This window comes from Lycorma delicatula, chromosome 2, assembly GCF_047948215.1.
Source record: "Lycorma delicatula isolate Av1 chromosome 2, ASM4794821v1, whole genome shotgun sequence".
Classification (NCBI taxonomy): Eukaryota; Metazoa; Arthropoda; class Insecta; order Hemiptera; family Fulgoridae; genus Lycorma; species Lycorma delicatula.
In genome coordinates this window covers 36,156,653-36,174,823 of record NC_134456.1, presented here as the reverse complement: position 1 = coordinate 36,174,823, position 18,171 = coordinate 36,156,653, and the positions used below count along the sequence as shown (strand labels likewise).

Below are 18,171 nucleotides of genomic sequence, written 5' to 3'. Positions count from 1 at the left end.
AAAGAGAAAAGGTTATTATTAACTCATTTTGCAAATCTTTGATAATAAAAGGCAGCACTTTTTACATGCAATGCTTAATAAAACTCAGGATAATAAACAGGACAATACCTGCAATAAACTCAGGACAGTAGGATGAAGTTAATCAGTGAAACTGATACAAATGAGCAACCAAATGTGTCTGCCACATCAATTTGTGTGGTAACAAGGATGCCGTTGATTATTAGTCCAATTGGCAGTGGAGATTGTACTGATACACACATGGCCCATACCTTTATCCAAACAACCAATGATGGAGATCTGTCATGGAGATGAAATAAAAAGAGTACTCTTCCAAACAAATAGAGGCATATAAATATTAGGTCAATTGCACTATTAGTTTAATGTAATATGCATAAAAAATACTAACATCGTTTAAGGTCCTATAAATGGTCCTTAGGATAATGATATAGTGATATTTTATGAATTAAGGCAGCTTTGGTTTCAGAAAGAGTATGGTTTCAAAAACAGACTTGTAAGGTGAGCTTAAGAATAAGTAATTTAAAAAAATATTTCTGTTGGGTGTAACACTTTGTAGAAGAAAAACATGAACAGGAAAAAAGAAAGAAAAAATAAAGGCTTTTGGAAAGGTGGGATTTCAGAAGGATCTCATACATTAGGTGGGCAAGTAAACTTTTAAATGAACTTTAAACATGAGTAGAAGTAAAAACTTGCAGAAGAATCTTGTAAAGAGGTGAACTACACTGGTGGGAACTGTAACCTATTGAAACATCCAGATTTAGTTAGCTTGGTAATAAAAGGAAGTGTAGTAGGTAAAAACTGTAGAGGAAGGCAAAGATTGGAAAATATAAAACAAGTTAAATGAGGGTGGAGGATGTTTAGATTAAACGATCTGCAATGAATAGAAAGAAATAGAAAATATCATTCAGTTAACAGATGATTCCCAAAGTAAAACTGCGTTTTGTCATATTTTATAACTATCTAAACATTTTAGTGTTTATCTACAGTATTTTAATAAAAAACGTTATTTTCTAAGAATTGTGGAGGTAGGTAGTCTCTTATTGTTAGAAATCGCTTACTCAAATTGAATTAAAAGGATGTAAAATTTTCTGAAAATTGTTATTTTTTATCATTCTATCATTTCTACTTGTGTACATCATCCATAATCATCAGTATTTCAAGTAATTATTGTGCCATGTTGAGACATAATGAAGAGAAACTCAGGAAGAATGCGATAAAGGAAAAAATACTTGTCGACATCTAAAAACATTTGTTCACATCTAAAAACATTTGTTCACATCTAAAAATTTATTTTTTAAATATAGATTTGTTTACAAAGGCTCAGTGTTATGTATCTTTGTAGGTTTAAAAGTTTTATGCTAACTCTGGCTTCTAAAGGATAATAGTAATGCAAAATCAGACAGCAATAGTTCCAAATGTGATAACAGCACCTTTTGACCACTTATGTATCAATGATAACTTTTAAATCTGTTTAATAGTAAAATATTCCCTGGACAAATGAATATGTATAATTCATCACTCCAAATCAGTGTATGTAGTCCTTTCAGTATCCTCTTAAATCTTTGTATTATTAAATTTTTGATTTTAATTGAAACTGCTTATTCAGATTTTAAAGTAAAAAATTCAGCAGGAAACCATAAGACATCAATGGATCATAGAATTACAACTCTGTAGTTATTATTTCTCCTGGACGTAACCCATCGGGGTCCTCCCAGCGTTATAAGAGCAACCTGACCACCTATTCAGGACGGCCAAAAAGCTCCTTGGCAGGAAGGCTGCCCTTTCCGGTCCTGACCTACTTGGCCACAAGCAAGCATTGCGCATATCCATAGCCTCGCGTCCACAGTCCACCCTTGAGGGTCCCCCATGCTATCATTGTAGACACCCCGACTCCCTGCTCTTGCATGCAGGCAAGCCCGGGGGCCTAGACAAGAGCAACCGATCGGACCTTGAAAAAAAAATAACCCTCATATCTCTGTAGCCTAGAGGTAAAGGACACCATCTTAATTTTTATTTTAATTTTATAATAGAGCAGTTTGAAATTTTTGAAATTCACTTACTAATTTCCTTTTTCATCACAATCTTCCATCATATCCTTTTCTACTAAAATACTTTATTTAGGTTACTTGAATAGTTACTATTGCTTATTTATAAATCTTTTTTATATTAAAAAAAAAAAAAAAAAAAAAAAAAAAATGGATAACATTAATGCAACACAACCTCCTGGTTGTTATAATTAAAAGAATAGGGTAATTTAAAAAAAAAAAATTATTATTATAAAATTATTTTGCTCATCCAAGAAGTGTAACAACACAACATAATATTGCTACGGTCACTCAACAAAAATTTACAAAGAACTAAAAAATATCATTTCTATTGTACAATAAAAATTCACAAAATATTGAATATTCTCAACTAAATCTTTCATTAAATAATTACTTCCTGTAGTCTTCATCACTTTCTTCTTCAGGAAAATCATTTACTTCACTGCAGTTACTTATGTTTCGATAAAACAGATAACACTGATGGTAAATACTTAAGTAGAATTAACAGGTCCTTGTATTTTAATTGTGATATCCATTTCAGATCGACTAATGACATCAAGTACATCTGGAAACTTGACATGGTTTTTTCTCAAATTTTTTCATTAACTGAGAGAAATCCTTCAACATCTCTAATATATAAAAATAATTCAATATTTTCTTGCTGAACTTAAATGTGAACCAATTATGACAGGATTATTGGCTGCTTATTAAAAACTTTCGTGTAAATAAATGGAAATGATTCTTGAAATCATATAATTCCATTTTGCAAAGATACTTTTTTGAATATCAGCGAAAATCCCCAGGTGTCAGTATTGGTAAAAATTCATTATTTCTTCTTGTTTCATTCTCTGACTGCATGGACATTTACTGCTTCCATAAGCATTATGGTCTTCTTAACAAGAATTTATGACTCGTACACTTTATCTGTGGATGTCGGTGTAAAATATAGGTAAAACACATACAAATTTTTGCTCTTTTTATTTGATTGATTTCACCAGATAAGTACTAATATTTACTAATATTACAAGTTTGTTCAATATTTCTCTGTCATTTTTTACCTTCGTGTTCAATAACTGTTTTACTTATACCTTTCAAAGTCACTTGAAGTCAAAGTCACTTGAATGTTTGTTAATTAGTATTTTCTAACAAATCTAAGTCAACTTCTATATGTTAGAAAAGACCTGTAAGTTATGACTCTAACTTAAAATTTTGAGAGCAACTGGGAGAAGCTGAGGTTCCCTCATGGGTTTGTTCATTTGAAAATAAAGGACATGGTTCATTTACATTAATTTTCTACAGCAACGTTTTTACCTGTTTTTGCACAATTACAGTTTCAATAAACCAAAACCTTGATAATTGTGCAGCTAGCTAAAAAATTGAGTATTTTAACATGTTTGTTAATTAAAATGAACAATTTCAAAATACAAAATATTGAAAGCCTTCAAAAAACAAGAATAAGATTGAACAGCATTTACAGTAAGATTCTTCCCAACTGCCAGGATAAAATTACCTACATTAAAGCAGGAATGTATATTATAACCAGCTGTGACCCACAGTAGGGATAATGTAAATGTTATGTAGAAAATGCTATATTTATAGAAATTTCTATAAAAAAATTTCCTCTGATTTCTTTATTTACTTACCAATGATTCTGAGCATATATTTAATATTTTGTTTAAAAGCTGATTTTTCAATTTCATTTAACAAAATATATCCCATTCAAGAGAATAAATATTATTACTAATAATAATAATAATAATAATAATAATAATAATAATAATAATTGCGGAATAAATGCTCGTACATCAAGCCGATGGATGTCAGCTCGTACCTTTCCAGGAAGATTCGGCCTATTAAATGTTAAAACATGCGAGGCCGAAGGAACAACTTCACCATTTCTTCGCATGGTTAGTCTGCGACACTGAGTCACTCCCTCACTCGACATTTCTTTTACAATTTTTTCTTCTGTACAATTAAGAAGATCGCGACAAACAACTCCTCTGGATGAGTTTAGTGTGCTATGCGGTTGAACAAAAACCGCAAATTCACCCATCTTCTTCAACGCCTGGACTTTCTGGCTTTGCACGTCGTTGATAGTTTCGACGTGCAATCAATTAAAAGTCTTTCGGATTTCTTTAACGGGACCAGCAGCACAATTTGTAATTTCTCTTTTTTTTTTTTTTTTTTTTTCCACTCTACTCCCCTGGGCCGGTCCGACTGGTTGGTATTGCGCCACCCAGGGGAGTGTCTGGTAAACTCAAACGAGCCTCTCCGCCTACCGGCTCACTGGTTCAGCTCTTTTGAGTGATTTTCTGTTTGCCCATTTGGAAACCTCGAATAGCCGTAACGTGGCACCGCGTCTTTTCTTACTCTTCTTCTTCATCAGGACCTACCTAAACCCTTGGAGTCCTCAGTGGATCATTGAGAACGACACACCTCAGCGTGCCGTCTCTCACCACTGAGGCTGTCCACCCTATCCTATTCTACACTAGTAACCTAGTCGCCTTTCATCTATATCCTTCTCTGTTAATACTGCTACTATAAATTCCGTAACCTTCTTCTGCTAGATCTGGAATCAGCTCCTTCGTGCATCTGGCTGGTCCATCCTCCTGCCATCTATGTCTAAGTCTAAGTCTAAATTTTGCTTCATTTGCTTCGAGGCCTTGCGCCCTCTCGACTCTATTTAGGGCCATTAAGTCTATTGGTGGCACCCCAGACAACACGCACAACGCCTCATAGGAGACCGTCCTGTAAGCTGAAACAACCCCCAGCAACAGCCTCCTATGAGTACTAACCAGTCTGTTCAAATTTCTTTTAATCCTGACTGAGTGCCACCACACTGGTACTGCATATAACATCATGAATGTCACTGTGGGCGCTATCGCCCTTCGCTTAGAGGGTCTTGGAGCTCTCTGCGAAGACATTATTATATTCAAATTCTTAGTCATCTGTTCACCTCTGGCACATATGTCTATTATATGCTGGGTGAACCGGCAATTCCTCTCATAAGTCACACCCAGGTATTTAATCTTTTCGACCTCTGTTATTTGTTGGTTTCCAATTTGGATGGCCGGACGGTCTAAAATCCTCTTCCCTGTGAACATAATATATTTACATTTCTCTATTGCCAGCTGGAGTCCCCTCTCTTTCAACCAATTATCTATCGTCCGTAACGTGTTGTTAGCACTCTCTTGTACATCGACAGTTGTTTTACCCTTGATGAGTATTGCCAGGTCATTGGCATAGGCAATTACTTGTACCCCATACTGATAGTCTAGTCTTAATATCTCATCGAAGGCCAGTATCCAGAGTAAGGGTCCCAGTACAGACCCCTGTGGCACACCGCCATAAATATTGAAACGTAGGCACTCACTCTGCGTCTCCACCAAGCATTCTCTATTTGAGAGGTATTCCCCTATCTGCCTTCTTAATTAAGGACTGATACCTTTTTCCACTAATGCCCTATTTATTGATTCCCACTTGATAGAAACGAATGCATTTTTTACATCTAAAGCTATGAATAGGGGAATACGCCTCGTTCTCCATGTGCCGCTCCTAGTATCCTTAGCCCAGTCGATCCCTTTTGTCGCCGCCTGTATCGTCGAATGACCCTTCATGAATCCAATCTGATTTCCACTAATGCCTATTCCTTCCTCAAGTTCCTTAAAGATTCGGCCAGCGAGCATCTTCTCCACTACCTTCACCATGGTATTTAAAAGACTCAATGGTCTGTATAAAGGTTCTCCATTGTCATTTGTGCCTTTTGGGAGGAACACCACCCTAGATTCCTTCCAGATTCCTGGAAATGTCTTGTTTTCTAATCCATGGCTAGCAACATCAAGCATTTCATAAGGAGTTCTCTTTATCAGCCCTTTAAGGAGTGCCGCTGGAATTCCGTCTGGACCCGGGCTCTTCCTATTACCCAGTTGTGCTACAGCCAAGTGCAATTCAGAGAACGTGAAGCGTCTGGGTTCGCAATCTATAACATTTCCTGCAGTTTCTACTCTACCGGGGAATAGCAACTCTACTCCTGTCCGCCTCGCATTCTGAGTCTCTGCTTCCTTCTTCTGCGTGATTGTAGAAGCCCTCTCAGTGTTTCAATCTCCATATTCTACCAATACACTTAGTGTCTATTAGCTCTTCTGTGAGCTACTCTGCCCATTTCTTGTCTTATAACGTTAGTCAGGGCAACTGGTGTCAGATTCTCTATGTTGATAATCCTTTCGACCATTCTATCGATTATGATCTCGATCTGTTCCGTTGTAAAACTACTATAGGGCATTTTCTCTCTAGTCACATAGTCTGAGCCTTTTATGGTAATCATAGTGGCATGATGGTCACTCGCCACATCATGTGGTAACACTCGCCAGTCCCAGTATTCTCTACTCCATCTATCGTCTATGATTGCTAAGTCCAAGACTGACAAGTGTCCTCTCGCCTCATATGTAGGAGTGCCATCATTTACACAATGGCAGCTAACTACCCCCATCATATCCGTAAGGATCTCACCTCTGCGATTGGTGTATGCGTTCCCTGCTGCAATCGCTTTACTATTGAAATCACCTAGAATAATGACTTTCTTCCTAGCGTTATATACTACTCCTTGTATTATGTCTATTCTTCTAGTAAATTCATGTATGTCACAGTTTGGAGACACATAGGCACCAATCGCTAGTGTTGAATCCGACTCCACCGCCAACATGCCTCCAGATCTGGACGTCAATCTCCATGCTATCCTGCCACTTACATCCATAATTGCCACGTCACCATTTGTATCCACCATCCGGCCTGATCTAGCAGCAATGTACTTGTTCGGCTCCGTGATTATCAGTAAATCAGCCCTTTGCTCTATGACCAGTTCACTAACCAAATCATGAGACATGGTGCTTCTGTTTGCGTTAACCATTATCACCCTAAGCATTTAAGTGTTTTGAGCACCCCCAGCCTCCGGTGCGGTGTTCTTGGCTCCCACAATCCAGGCAGCTACTATGCTTCCGGCATTCAGCAATCTTGTGGTCTCTCCCTCCACAATTGAAGCAGAGATCCATTCTGTCAGTGCCCTTGCACTCATGTTTACGATGTCCAGTATTCCAGCATCTGAAGCACTTTTCCCCTGATTCCCGAATATATGCTCGACAATTTACTCAGCCAATCCTCAACCTTTGTTCCACCAGCTTACAGGCAGCCCTATACGAGGTGATAACTAACATTTTGGGTCTCGGCGTACCCTTTTCTAATTGACGATATGTGATGTCAGTACCTACTCTTGCAGTAATTGCAGCAAAGATTTCTGTCTCAGTGGTGTCATATTCTACATCCCTGATATGAACTATTGTGCGCCTTCCCGCTCTTGTACGCAGGTCAACATGCAGATCTGCCGCCTTATCTCGTAGGTTACTTGTACACTCTGCAGCTTTCTGCTCTCCCTGAATTCTCACGTGGAGTTCTTCATTCCTGCCCTTACGTAAGGAGATGACCTCTTTTGCATCTTCGCTACTTACTGCAGACTTCATTGTTTTAAGTAAATCAGAATAGGATTTTCCAGCTGTACAAGAAATGTCGAGTGAGGGAGTGACTCAGTGTCGCAGACTAACCATGCGAAGAAATGGTGAAGTTGTTCCTTCGGCCTCGCATGTTTTAACATTTAATAGGCCGAATCTTCCTGGAAAGGTACGAGCTGACATCCATCGGCTTGATGGACGAGCATTTATTCCGCAGCCGATGAGATGTTTTAAGTGTCAACGATTCGGACACACAGCAGCTAGATGTGAAGCGCAGGAAATATGCATATGTGGAGAGAAAACACATGAGGGGGACCCATGTAAAGACCCTCCAACCTGCGTTAACTGTAAAGGGCATCACAATTGTTCAAGAAAAGTAAAATTGTTCAAAAGTAATTGTTCAAAAGGCTCATCCCCGGACTGACGCCGTTGACATCAGAGACGCACCAGCACAGATTAAATCACCAGCTAAACCTGCGATTACTAAGCCTCCAACTGAAGTAAGAATAAAAATATCTTGACTTATCTAGCAAAGAGAAACTGATCACTCCGTCGTCTAGTCACAAGCTTAAAGAAATTGTGACAAGAAAATCTGAATCTACGGAAATGGAGGTGCAAGTTATTATTGAGAAACCACCAGACGTACAGAATATAAAACCTGTACCAATACAGCCTGCAAAAGCGCAAAGATCAGCTTCGGTGAGAGCATCTATTTCAGCTGGACCCAGTACTGCAGTAGAGATAGAGTCCAGCTCATCCGCCGCGGAGAGTGCATAGCTTTTTAGTTTAGATTCCCTAGCAAAGATGCTAACAGCACCGATGAAACTTTCATCAACTGACGTCAGCCGCAGAACGTCACTGGCATCCGAAAGAGAGGAAGACGATGCCATGTCTGAGGCATCAGATACGCTGTCATCAGAGGTTGAGGCCGTCAGAAGAATGGAGAAACGGTGCAAGAAAGGATGGCCGAAAGGAAAGCCTAGAAAGTAATATTCTAGATTCGAAGTTAGAAGAACGTAAATTTTTTGAACATTTTTTGATTCATAAGAATGTGAATCATTGAACCTTTTTTTTTATTTTTATTTTTTTGAAGTCTGATGGGGCTAATGACCAAAGTAGTCGATGCCCCTAAAAACCTCAAAAAAAAAAAAATAATAATAGTGAAATGTTTATTTAGAAAAAACTTCTATAAAATTATTAGAATTGTGAATGTTAGAAAGTTTAGATAGGCAATATTGTTGTTACAATTGCGGGGCGACGGGGCACAAGAGGGCAGAGTGCCGGGAACCCACCAAATGCGTGGGTTGTGGAGTGATTGGGCATAGACTGGGTAGCAGGGACTGTAAACACGTTCGGAAATGAAGTGTTTACAGCTCAACGTAAACAGAGCCGTGGCTGCCCATGACTTGGCATGGGCGGCAGCGCTGGTTGGAGGATACGACCTACTGCTGGTCGTGGAACCTAATCAGCGACTGGTTAACTAGGCCACTGGTATGTTGACCAGGATGGCGATGCTGCTATACGGAATGTCACCGGCAGGTTTGCAGTCACGAAGGTAGTTAGAGGTAGAGGGTTCGTGGCTGTAGACATCCATCAACTCACGGTGATCAATGGGTACATCTCTCCCAACAGCGGAATGGATCGACATGAAGAATTCATCGGAAACCTGGAGGAATGCATACGAAGGGCTGGGTTCCCGGTACTTTTGACCGGGGACTTCAACTCCGAATGCACTGAACTCGGAGGGTGCCGGTCCACGCGGAGAGGCTACACCCTAGCTACAATGCTTGGGGCCGCGGGACTGGTGGTCATGAACACGCCTAGGGTGCCTACATACGACGCAAGGGGTGATGGATCGGTGTTGGATCTGACAGCGGCCTCAGATAGGGTGGCAAGAAGGATAGTGGGCTGGCAGGTAGTAGAAGATGATTTTGCCAGCGAACACAAGGCCATAATTTTTGAAATACAAGGAGGCGGAAGGGGTCTAGAGGAACAGGACCCTATCTGGAGGCCGTCGGAACAGCAGGCTGCGACGGTAGCGGATAGGACGGCGGCAGAGGTGACCCGTAGGCGTGTTCACACCCCCGAGGAATTCATGGCCATCCTACAGGGGGAATGTGTGAAACAGCGGCCACAGCCTGGAAGACGCGTAAAGAATGTTTACTGGTGGAACAGGGACATTGCGAGACTGCGTAGTGAAACCAAAACAGCAAGGCGGAGGATGCAGCGCGCACGACGGAGGGACTCTGAGCGCCTACAGGAGGAAACGGAGGTGTTCCACGCGGCACGAAGAAGCCTTTGTAGAGCCATTAAGGCTGCCAAACAAGAGGCGTGGCAACACCTCGTGGAAGACCTGGAGCAAGATCCGTGGGGCAGGGCCTACCAGATCGTCACCAAGAAGTTTGGTAGGCGCCTGACCCCATTGACAAGGGAACAGTCTCTCACAGCGATAACGGAGCTCTTCCACGTCGAAGAGGAGGAATGGGAACCGATAGCTGGTGATCAACAAAGGCGCTTCACTGTAGAAGAACTACAGTGGGCGTCCAAGAAGATGAGCCTGCGGAAGAGCCCGGGCCCAGACAACATCCCTGGGTCCATCGTGAAGGTGTTGGTGGATAGGCACCCGTGGACGGTGTTAGACATGTTCAGTGGGGCATTGTCCACGGGGAGTTTTCCCGGCTGTTGGAAGGAGGCCAGGTTGGTCCTCCTCCCGAAACCGGGAGCCGAAGAAACCAGGAAATACCGGCCGATCTGCCTCATCAACACGATGGGAAAGCTGTATGAGAGACTGATCGCTGAAAGACTGCGGTCGGAGATTGAGGCGGGCGGAGGTCTTTCCGCAGACCAGTACGGCTTCGTTCGGGGAAGATCGACCGTCGACGCCGTCCGACGGGTGCTAGAGTGGGCCAGAGTTCAGTCGGCAGGCACGTGGCGACGAAGGAAAATCCCATTGATCATTCTCCTAGACATCAGGAATGCATTTAACAGCGTGCCATGGGGAGTGATCATGGGAATACTCCGGCAGAGAGGGATCAGCGGCTACTTGCTCGCCGTAATAAATGACTATCTGCATGAGAGATCTCTGCGGGTACGCACAGAGGAAGGAGAAGATGACTTCAACATGTTTGGAGGCGTTCCGCAGGGGTCGGTGCTTGGGCCTCTTCTTTGGAACATCGCGTACGACGGCCTTCTGCGGGAAGAACTCCCGGAAGGATGCCAGTCGGTCGCGTACGCAGATGACCTCGCGCTGATGGTGTCGGGACGGACGGAGGAGGAGGTAGAAGATAAGGCAAACTTGGCGGTGGCAGTCGTCAGCAGATGGCTGGGGGAGAGAGGACTACGACTGGCACCGCACAAGACGGCAGCTGTCCCGATCACCGGCAGAAGAAGACTGAGAGGAATGTCCTTCATGGTAGACGACGTACGGGTCCACACGTCCGGTTGCGCTAAGTACCTGGGCGTGTGGATTGACAAGAATGGGCTGTCTAACACCCACCTCAGAGAGGTCACTAAGAGGGCCGAGAAGATACAAGACGCTCTACAAAAACTAATGGGCAACAAGAGCGGACCACGGGCGAGCAAGCGACGGCTGATCCTTTCAGTGGTTTCCTCCGTCTTGCTGTACGCGGTCCCGGCCTGGAAGGACGCACTTTCGAGAAAGAAGAACGTACGGATGCTAGCCTCCCTTACCAGAAGAGCGGCGATACGCATAACATCGGCGTACCGCACGGTATCTGGATGCGCAGTGGCAGTCATCGCAGGGGTGCCTCCCATCGAGCTGCGGGCCACGCAGCTGGTCTCCACATACGAAGGAACGCCGAAGGCGGAAGCCGGGAGGCAGCTGATGGTCAACTGGCAGGAGATGTGGAGAACGGCTACGGCTGGGGCATGGACCAGGAGACTGATCCCGGACTTGGGACCGTGGGTCAGGCGGAGGCATGGGGAGGTAGATTACTTCCTCACGCAGTTCCTGTCTGGACACGGGGAGTTCGGGGTCTACCTACATCGGTTCAAGAGAAGACGCTCACCGAGGTGCTTCTACTGCGGTCAGGATGACACGCCGGAGCACACCTTTTACGAGTGCGAAAGGTGGGCTGTGGTCCGGCGTAGGCATGGCACAGATGGCCTCACTCCAGAAACAACTGTAGCTCACATGCTGAAAGGGAAGAGAGAATGGGATGCGGTACAGAGCATGGTGGCTAGCATCCTGAAGACGAAGGAGGTACATGGAAGAGAGTGGGGAGAAGACTTCTAGGCGCGGGTAAGCAGCAATGTCCCTAGCAAGTATACTGTGTGTTTCTTCTACTATATATATTATTTTTGTGTTGTATTGTATTGTGAATTCATTGTCTCCATTGTCACTGTGGTTGGTACTCTACGGCCGGCTCGAGATGACAAGCACGATCGCTTCGACCGTGTGCAGGAGGGCCACGGCTAGAGGTGACATCGCCGAAGAGACAACATGAAGTGGGTTTCATTTATTATGTATTTTCCTTGTATTGTATGATTGTGGTATTATTTTTTTTTATTGATTGTGTTCCTTCTAACGGTTACGAGGGCACTCACAGCGAATGTGCCCGCGGATTGCGGAAGGAGGAATAAGTTCAGACGCCAACGTGATGGGCTGCAACTGAAGGGAGGAAAAATAAATAAATAAATAAAATACAGGGGGCGAATCGTGGTCGCCGTGCAGGGCCAGGGAGGCAGCCTGGATGCAGAGGACGCTTTGGCTCCTTCATATGCAAGAATGAAGGTCAGTTGGGATGCTCCGATGATGCATTTGGGACCCTCAGGTGTGAGAGGGGGACGCGGCGGTTTGCCGGCTTCGCGCAATGCGTAGCCGGCAACCTAGTGTAGGGACGGGAAGGGTAGCCTCTAAGTGGAGGGATGTAGTGGTCGTCCAGAAGGGAGGGCTGCTGCATCTTGATGAAACTGAGAGGACCCCGATGGGACGCCAAAGAAAAGGCAAGACAGGGGGGCAGTCGACTGCCACGACACTCCGACATTCCTGCGCATAGCCTAACGGCGGAGGCCGGGGATGTTGGGGGTGTTTAAGAAAAAAAAAAAAAAAAAGATAGGCTCTATTATGAAATGAATACCATTATAGTTGACTTAAAATTAATTACTTTAATATGATTTTAAAATATTTTGAAATACAACAATATTGTGTGTTATAAAATTCATTCTTCTATCATATGTCACCTTGTGACTCATATCACACTAGCCACATCAAAATTATGGATACAAATTAGAGGTATAAAACACCATGTGCACATGATGTAATTAGACTAATTTTTCTAAGAGGTATGATATCTGCACTTCGTGTTTACCTCAATAAAATTTGTACTTTTAGTCATTTTGAAAGTAACAATCTCATTTATTATACTTAACTGGAAATAGTGTTGTATACCTCTGGAAAGAGTGCCAAAAATACTATATGAATCATTGAAACCCATTTTCAACAAAAATGGCTGTGGTGTCCTTTACCTCCAGGCTACAAAGCTGGTAAACCTGGTATTTTTTTGTACACCTGTCATAAATGGAACGAGAACCTGCTTTATCCCAAGCATATCTTCTCTTCTGCAATCATTCAACGTAGCGAACCGTAGCGTATTTGAACTTTGTTTTGTTGTGAATTTGAATCCATCAATTTTTTATAAGTGATGACATTAATTCTTTCTTCTGGTTCACTATTGTATTTTAACTACAAATGGATTCTAACTATTTCATGAGATTTTTATTTATTTTATTTCTCACACTGAGTTGAGGTAGTATGTACCAGGCATTGTTTCACAGAAAAAATGTTACAAAATGAGATAATTAGACTTGCTTACTTTGAGAATAATGATGGCCATTTTACAACCATTCCCACTGGTTAACAGACTGGTAAGAGCTGAATATTCACTTTATTTTGGTGGATTTATGAAGAGGGAATCGGAGAAGAGAGACGTTTACAGCAAAGTCTTGTGGAGTCAACCAAGGATGGTTGGTTGGCCTATTAGTTAATTTAGCAATACAGGGAAATGTAGAAGATAAAGGCCATAGAGGAAGTCTGACTAAAATGTATAAAACAGATAATTGAGGATGTAATTTGTTAAATTTTCTAAAAAAGCAACATAGTTAGTTACAGTTTTAAAATCAGCAAAGAACAAAACAAAAGAGAGAATAGCATCAAACTAATTGATTAATTACTCCAAAAAAATGATGTAGGCTTGTACATTTACCTATATTCCTAATAAAAAAGACAGTTGGAAACACCATTTTACTATTAATTTTGCCTACTAAGCCAAACATGGGAAGTATCTTATTCTTGAGAAAAAAGATTGTAGCAAAAAAACAGTCTATGCTGTTTTTGTAGTCCTGTCAGGTCACCAACCTACTACAATTATGCTTATGAGATCTAAGAGACCAAGTTTTTTATCTTATATTCTATATAGAATATAGTATAATAATAATAATAGTATATTGTGGGGGTTTTTGCTAAATGACAGAGCAAATAATTTCAAAGGAAGTATCCGAGTTAATAATTGAATTCAGTGATATTTCATTTGATTTAAATGATTGTTGTTTATCATAGATTATTCTAGATAGAACAACAGAATTGTTTAATATTTCAGTATACAATTAAATTGTATTGTAAAATTCAAACAGTTTTTTTTTCAATATTTCAGGACAGGCTTGCCCTATTCAATTTTATCCGACAGTGGTAAAAGTTCCTGGTATGATTCCAAGTACACTTAAATTTACAATTCCTCTCTACAACAATAAACCAGGAGTTGCTATCACTGCAGATTGTTACTACAGGTACTATTTATTTTTGAAAAAAATTAAGAAATAGATATGATAAAATAAAAACAACTCAATGGGGTAAGTAAAATCAAATGCGGATAACATTTTTTTATTACAGGTCTTTATTTTAGTGAAAGGTAGAAATTAATCATTTCATCGAGCAAAATAAAAATAAGATCTTTTTGGTTATATTTGAGAGATTCGTTTTTCATATGTAAAAAAAACAAATACTGATTTCTTTAAAAACAGATTATTCAGATGTCAGCAACTGTTATTAGAAACAATTTAATTTCTTAAACATATCTGATTTTTTTAAATATTTACACCTCATCCTCTTCACATTGTGAAATGGGAGGGGGGGTTGTTATTGTTCCCTAGTTTAACAGATTGCAAAATACACATTTTGAAATAAAAGATCAGTATTATAACACATTTTTTTATTCAGCCTTACTGATAGGAAATGATATAGATTAATTCAAATACATGATTTCTCTTTTTTGTGGGCTGTTCAAAATTTTATTTTCCTAGAATTTCATTTTATGAATATTTATTTGGATAGATGGTATTTCTCAGCTCCCATAGTTACTAAAAGGAATAAATAAGCAAAATAAAATTTCTGTTTTTAAGATCATAATATATCATGAAATTGACATGTGATTTAATGTTTCTCTTGCAATTTAGTTGTGTTTTTTTTATAAGTGAGGAGATAAAAAAATTACATCAAAAATAAAGGCGATAAAAGAAATTTTTCAAGTGAGATCATACTTAAAAAGAAGGCTTTTAAATGAGTGAACTAGATTGTTCAGCAAAAAAGAGTATCAATGAATGCCAACAATCAGAGCAGCCAGTCAATTTTTCTGTAGGTCGATAGTGTTTTTGTTTGTTCACATATTTTTTTTAATTTTATTAATTGTGTTGAGGGTTTATACATAATAAATTAATTTGCTTAAACACTTATTCAGTGAAATTTCTTTCAATAAATTAATGTACATATATGTATATATAAATGTTAAAATACCATCAAAATTTAAATACAACTACCTTTTTTTAATTTTAATATTCTAATACAAAATAAATTATAATACGATTTAACTAATGTGTGATTAATTTTCCCATATCACTTGTTTTCGTTTTTTCAGGTATTAATGATACTCTATTTGGGAATTAAAAATGGTAATCTGTAATAGCTCTATAGCAGTATGCTGGAATGGAGAATAATAACAATAACAACAACAATAATATTAACCTTAGATTACAATCAAATTTTAACAATAATATTAACCTTAGATTACAATCAAATTTTAACAATAATATTAACCTTAGAGATTTTGTCTGCGGGATCGGATCCTCTGGACGCCTGATCTGAAGTTCGTCGTATCCAAAGTTAGCTGAGTCAAGTTAGGTGAGTCAATTCGGTAAGTCAAGTTCGGTGGTTCAGTACGCCTAATCTAGTTCTGTTTGTCGGTCTAGTTTGGTGGGTCACGTCCGGTGGGTCATGTCCGGTCAGTCACGTCCGGTCGGTCTCTTTCGTTAAGTCACTTTCCGAATGTCACTTACAGGATCTGTGCGGCTAATTGGGTCTTCTATCTCCCATCTGTACGCCTGATTGGGTCTTCTATCTCCCATCTGTACGCCTGATTGGGTCTTCTAACTCCTATCGGGTGGGTCGGGTCCTCTCCAAAAGACAAAACCGTCTGAAAATAAAACATAAAAGGTCAGTATTCCGTTATCAGTTTGTGTAAAAAGTTAATCTTAATTTTTATTTCATATTACGTTAAGTTAAAATAAACGTTTCAGTTGTTTCGATGGTATTTTAACATTTCATACTGCTTATGTATTAGATTTAATACCGTATATATAAAAAAAATTACGGAAAACACATGCAATTATTAATTTATTATGTACGCCCCCAACACATTTAATAAAATATTATATGAACTTGGTTTGATAAAATTTAATTGTAATTGATCGGATTTATGGGAACAAACATAAGTTAACAACATTACCAGTTCTCGGGCGAACCTAGTCGGTTAAAATATAGGGATTACCTTTATATATATATATATATATATATATTAATTGAAGAAATATGTTTATAAGATGTCTTGTTATACATCTTTCATCTGTAAAAAAAATAAACACACATTAAAATAATACAGATTATTTTATAACTGTAATTAAAATTACGATTATATAAAAGACAAATAAATATTACCTAGATATTTTTTACAATATAGACAAAATGAAAATATTTAAAAATGTTAGCTATGCAATTTATTATTCAATTGCCTTTTTTTTTAAATAGGATTAAATAGTCTACATTTCATAATAGTAAGGGCTCTTACTACTGTGCAAGCGCTGGGATGTCGGTATAGCGGATCAGATAGTACCTGACTCCCCGGCTCGGGTTAAATCTGTAGGAAGCAGTTGACTGCGAAAATTCAGGCAGGATCAATGATCCTGGGCATATCCAACCGCCTCTTCGCCTGCACCATGCGACATATTGAATGACGTCACTTTATTCATGGAAACTTTTAACTTTTACGATTTCTGTGGCAGAGAATTCACATAAAAATGCCCATCTAGGAGAACCTTTGGTGCGTTGAATTTGGTGATAAAGAGGAAAGAAAAAGATACTAAAATCTGGATCACAGAAGCTGCAGGAGGACCTGTTAAGGAGGCAAAGTATTTTGCTGTGGAACTGTTCGTTGAAACCGTTAATGACCTACAATCATCGCCGCTACTCAAGGCCAAGAAGATAGGACGTATAAACTTTGAGGTATTACCGCATGGTACGCTAAATACCTTCAAGAGAGTAGTTGTGTGAAGGGATTTGTTGAACACCTCAGAAGACGAAATTGTAGAGGAACTCTTACGGACAAGGAATTGTTGCATGTCGTCGACTGAACACACGATGCAACGGAAAAGTATGAGAAAAATAAAAGCTGGTTTTCATTAAGATGTTTGCCCATTCATAACTATCGCGATGTTTTGGATATCAGAAATTCGAACATACAGCGGCGTGATGCACTAGGATCTATCCTTGTGGTGACCCATTATATCCAGATAACCCGTGCAGGGATCCGCCGGTTTGTGTCAACCGCCATAGGCATCACTCTGCGAGATCGCGAAACTGTACAATTTACAAGAAGGAATTCGCAATCCAAGAGATAAAGACTGTTTAAAACGTCAACTACATCGAAGCTAGAAAAGTCACCGAATGTTGCGTCTTATACTCAAATTGTTGCAGCTCCTGCAGATTACTTTAAACTAAAAGTCGCAATCTCTGAACTGGCACCAGATCTAGCAAACATGTTGAAACGTATCATCAATGAAAAATTGAAAAGTTGTCCTTTACAGAAATTATTCCAAAACCAACACATCAAAAAAGCGGATGTCTCCAAACAGAAGTTGTTCCAGACCTGAGAATGAGCTCTCGACCGGTCAAAATGTAAGGAAAGTAAACTAAACAGCACAAGTCGTTTAAACATAATGCACCGACGGTAAACGTTGAAATAGAGAAAATCCCCATTCAGGGAATCAGGAAAGAAGACGACGTGATGATGAAGAAACAGTGATGGACAAATATCAATGGAGCCCCGGAAAGCTCGGTGGCCACTAAAAGAAAGAGCGAGCTTTTTAGCCGCCCCATGCAATGCTCACCGCACCATCTTGCTCACTGGTTCAGTATCATCTAATGCCGGCAGTAAAGTATACTCCGAGACAGCCTGGAACACTCTGGAATCAGAGATGGAGGCCAGCAGCAGGATGAAGAAAAGAAGCAAATAGGATGGCCTAAAGGTAAATCTAGGCAGTAG

The 18,171-nt window shown here is 40.0% G+C and overlaps 1 protein-coding gene across 1 annotated transcript; it reads right to left on the bottom strand.

Moving 5' to 3' along the window:
- Positions 1–6,186: 6,186 nt before the first annotated feature.
- Positions 6,187–6,945, bottom strand: LOC142319863 (uncharacterized). Its single transcript, XM_075357536.1, has one exon. The coding sequence runs from the start codon at positions 6,943–6,945 to the stop codon at positions 6,187–6,189; it is 759 nt and encodes a 252-aa protein (XP_075213651.1).
- Positions 6,946–18,171: the final 11,226 nt, after the last annotated feature.

What these genes read in the sequence shown, in the direction of transcription:
- LOC142319863 (XM_075357536.1), bottom strand. Translation starts at nt 6,945, where the DNA reads ATGTCTCATGATTTGGTTAGTGAACTGGTCATAGAGCAAAGGGCTGAT.